This window comes from Frankliniella occidentalis, unplaced genomic scaffold (genome assembly GCF_000697945.3).
Source record: "Frankliniella occidentalis isolate FOCC.00 unplaced genomic scaffold, Focc_3.1 Scaffold254, whole genome shotgun sequence".
NCBI lineage: Eukaryota > Metazoa > Arthropoda > Insecta > Thysanoptera > Thripidae > Frankliniella > Frankliniella occidentalis.
The window spans coordinates 274,508-277,774 of NW_026267380.1; the positions used below are offsets into that span (position 1 = coordinate 274,508).

Genomic DNA, 3,267 nt, shown 5'->3' on the forward strand with positions numbered 1-3,267 from the left:
TTTCCAAACAACCTCCACGCCGCGCGTCGACCGTAACCTCCAGAACTATCCGAGGAGAGGAATTTAATCTGCGTGTTTTCGTTTTTAATCGTATATGTCATGGCTGGGTGCTGTGTGTGCAAGCATCGTTCGGAAAAGGATGGTTGTAAATTCTATAAGTTTCGAAAATCACCCGCTAAACGGAAGAAATGGGCGAGGTGCTTGAAGTAGGTTACTTGCTACCATAATGTTATTTATTACTATTGGATGGAAGATAAATGTGTATCTCTTGTATGCCTACACATTTTTTGTTCTTTTCAAAAGGCTTCAAAACAGTCCTGGGCAAAGGCTTGTGTGTTCCTGCCACTTTCCTGGCAGTGACCCAACAAAAACTCCCATGTCACCACACCGGCGTTCACCAATAAAGAATGCTGCTGGATCCTCAAGGTAATTTATACACAAACAAAAAACAATCACCACTGCTCACCAAGTCTAACTATTAATGTAGGAAATTTGTTATACAGTAAAGCTCGACGAGGGCTCTTCAGCTCAACGCCCAACCCTGCATCTTCATCAAGAGATCATGGATATTCAAAGTAAGTTATTGTTGATATTCAAATCGAAGAATGATGCAATCAACTATGTGTATTCTTTACATTGTAACTTGTGTCTGACTGAGGAGGGCGAGACGTGAGTCCTTTAGTGACAGTGGGTTTGCAGACATACAAATGGAAATTAGCTGTGAACAGTAAGTAAACTGAATCTTCATATGCTAAATATATAATCTATCTCAGTGTGTCGATAAGTTATAATTTTTGTTTTAGATCTGATGTCACAAACCAGTGCAGTGAACATGTAGAGAATGTTAGGGATGGCCTTGATAAGATCACGTAAGTAACAAAGAAGCAAATATGCGCCTCTTTAAAAATTGTACAATGAATATTTGTTCCGTAATACTTCTCTATCTTGTTTTGCAGTTTTTCTGACAGTATGACCAATTCGCCTTGGAAAGTAACTCCTCTGAGAGATAGATTGAGTACAGAAAATGAGAATTTGAAAGCAGCTCTGAAAGCCTCAGAAGAAAAATTGGACAAAGCAAGAAATGATTTCAATCAAAATCTAATGCAACAATCAGAAGAGTTTGAAAAGAAATTGAAGGAAGCAGATGCAGTATTTAAAGTAAAATTACAACAAGAGCAAGCTAAGTTTGAATTAATTATTAAACAATTAGAAGACAATTTAAGTTTAAAAAGCAAGGAGTTGGAGGAGACCTGTCAGAAATTTCAAAATAGAGAATATTATTTGAATTTAAAACTTAAAGAATCAGGAGATGGTTTCACATTAAGAAGCAAGGAGCTGGAGGAAAACTGTCAGAAATTTAAAAATGTAGAATGTGATTTAAATTCGAAATTAAAACAAGGAGAGAATGAATTGAGAGTAATGCAGAAATCAAGAGATACATTCAAAATGCAGTTGCATAGCCTCTCTAGTGAAACTGAAGAGCTGAGGAAAAAAATGCAGTTGCAATCCAAAAACTTAGAGATATTCACCAAAGTGAGCAATGCCTTGAAAAATGAAAAACAGGAGTATAAAAAGAAATTACAAGCTTCTAAGGAAAGACTTTTGTTCAAGAACTTCATCACAGAGGATAACATTGCCCATTATACAGGCTTGCCCAACATTGGGACTTTCTACTGGCTTCTAAGTATGGTCCAGCAGGATATACAGTACTACTTTGGTTCAGCTGTGAAATGTCTGACTAATGAAGATCAGTTGTTCATCACCCTTTTCAAACTAAGGCGTAATGTCTCTCACCAGCTATTAGCAGATCTATTCGAAGTTAGTCTGTTCACTGTATCTAATACTCTAATCACATGGATTAGTGTTTTACATATCATCGTAGTTGAAGGCATCATGGAAAAAAATGTGCCTTCCCTGCATAAAGTAAGACAGTCAATGCCAGAAGCCTTCAGTATGTATCCAAACTGTCGGATGATTTTCGACTGCACTGAAGTGGAAGTGCAAGTGCCCTCACTTATGAGCAATCACAATGAAGTTTATAGTTCGTATAAAAGCAGGACTACCTTCAAAGCTCTAATCGTAATTGCTCCTAATGGGACAATTATTTATGTAAGTGATTTATTTCCTGGCTCCACCTCAGACAAGGTCCTTGTATACAACTGTGGGGTGTTGGACCTTCTGAAAGCTGGTGATGCTGTCATGGCAGATAAAGGTTTTCCTATTGGCGACCTCCTACCCCCTGGTGTTGATCTCAACTTGCCTCCGTTCAAGGAGACACCACAGTTCACAAGAGGCCAGGTAATGGAGACTCTAAAAATTGCTAGAAGCCGGATCCATGTCGAACGTGCTATTCTCAGAGTGAAGTACTTTCACATCTTGGACAAGATTCCACAGTCTTTGTTTAAGTTTTCAAGTAAAGTGTTCCAGGTGTGTGCTGGTTTAACAAACCTTAGATGCTCACTGATTAAGGAAGTGGAAGATGACATGAAATCATAAAATAAAATTGTACTTGTTTGCTTTTTAAATTAAATTGTAATATTTATTGATAAATATTTTTGTCATGAGACTGATTAAAAGTTGTAATTTTACATTGCACTTAGCTCCTTCTACTAGGCACAGGAAAACAATTACTTAAAACATAAGTAATAAAAGAAATATTCATTGAATGATAGAAGACATTACATGTTTATCCCAAAACTCAATAAGCTTAGGAATATTAGAGGCCCATGAATCATTACGAGGAATTTCAACATACTCCATATCGTTAGAAACATAAATAACAAGGTAGCACAGAGACCTTCTTGTTAAAAATAGCTGACCTTGAATTTGATGGTAGTATCCATGCTCTTCATTTACCACCAACTTATCAGAGACTACATCATATTGTACAATGTAATCCGTACCCATCAAATGAACGCCTTCTTTCACTTTCTTTTGGTCCCCCTGATGAGCCGACGGACAGCTCACGCGGACAGCGGCTACGGACTACGTGAGGACAATTTGAGGACATGTCCACTGGTATGTCCATGAGTGGTCCGTGGCCCCAGTCCGTGGATTGAAACGTCCGTGGACTTGTCCGCAGCTGTCCGCAGTCCGAGATCCTATCCGTGGCTCTGTCCGCCATAGTCCGCAAAACTGTCCACGATGATTGTCCGTGTAGCTGTAGCTGTCCAGGATGGTTAAAGGAAATTTCGATGGAATATGCTGTCCGTGATCGTGTCCGCGGCACTGTCCGCAGTCATCTGAGATCCTATCCGTGGCTCTGTC

The 3,267-nt window shown here is 38.9% G+C and overlaps 1 protein-coding gene across 1 annotated transcript; it reads left to right on the top strand.

The window, feature by feature from the left end:
• Positions 1–15: 15 nt before the first annotated feature.
• On the top strand, positions 16–2,576 carry LOC113209745 (uncharacterized). The gene is made up of 6 exons (XM_026427414.2): positions 16–206; positions 304–426; positions 504–575; positions 662–727; positions 804–869; positions 957–2,576. Exons 1-6 carry the CDS (start codon positions 100–102, stop codon positions 2,494–2,496), a joined length of 1,974 nt encoding a protein of 657 aa, XP_026283199.2. The 5' UTR covers positions 16–99; the 3' UTR covers positions 2,497–2,576.
• The last annotated feature ends 691 nt before the right edge of the window (positions 2,577–3,267 follow it).

What these genes read in the sequence shown, in the direction of transcription:
- LOC113209745 (XM_026427414.2), top strand. Translation starts at nt 100, where the DNA reads ATGGCTGGGTGCTGTGTGTGCAAGCATCGTTCGGAAAAGGATGGTTGT. An exon ending in AATGCTGCTGGATCCTCAAG is followed by an intron (nt 427 to 503) that starts GTAATTTATACA and finishes TTTGTTATACAG; the next exon opens with TAAAGCTCGACGAGGGCTCT. An exon ending in AGAGATCATGGATATTCAAA is followed by an intron (nt 576 to 661) that starts GTAAGTTATTGT and finishes CTGACTGAGGAG; the next exon opens with GGCGAGACGTGAGTCCTTTA.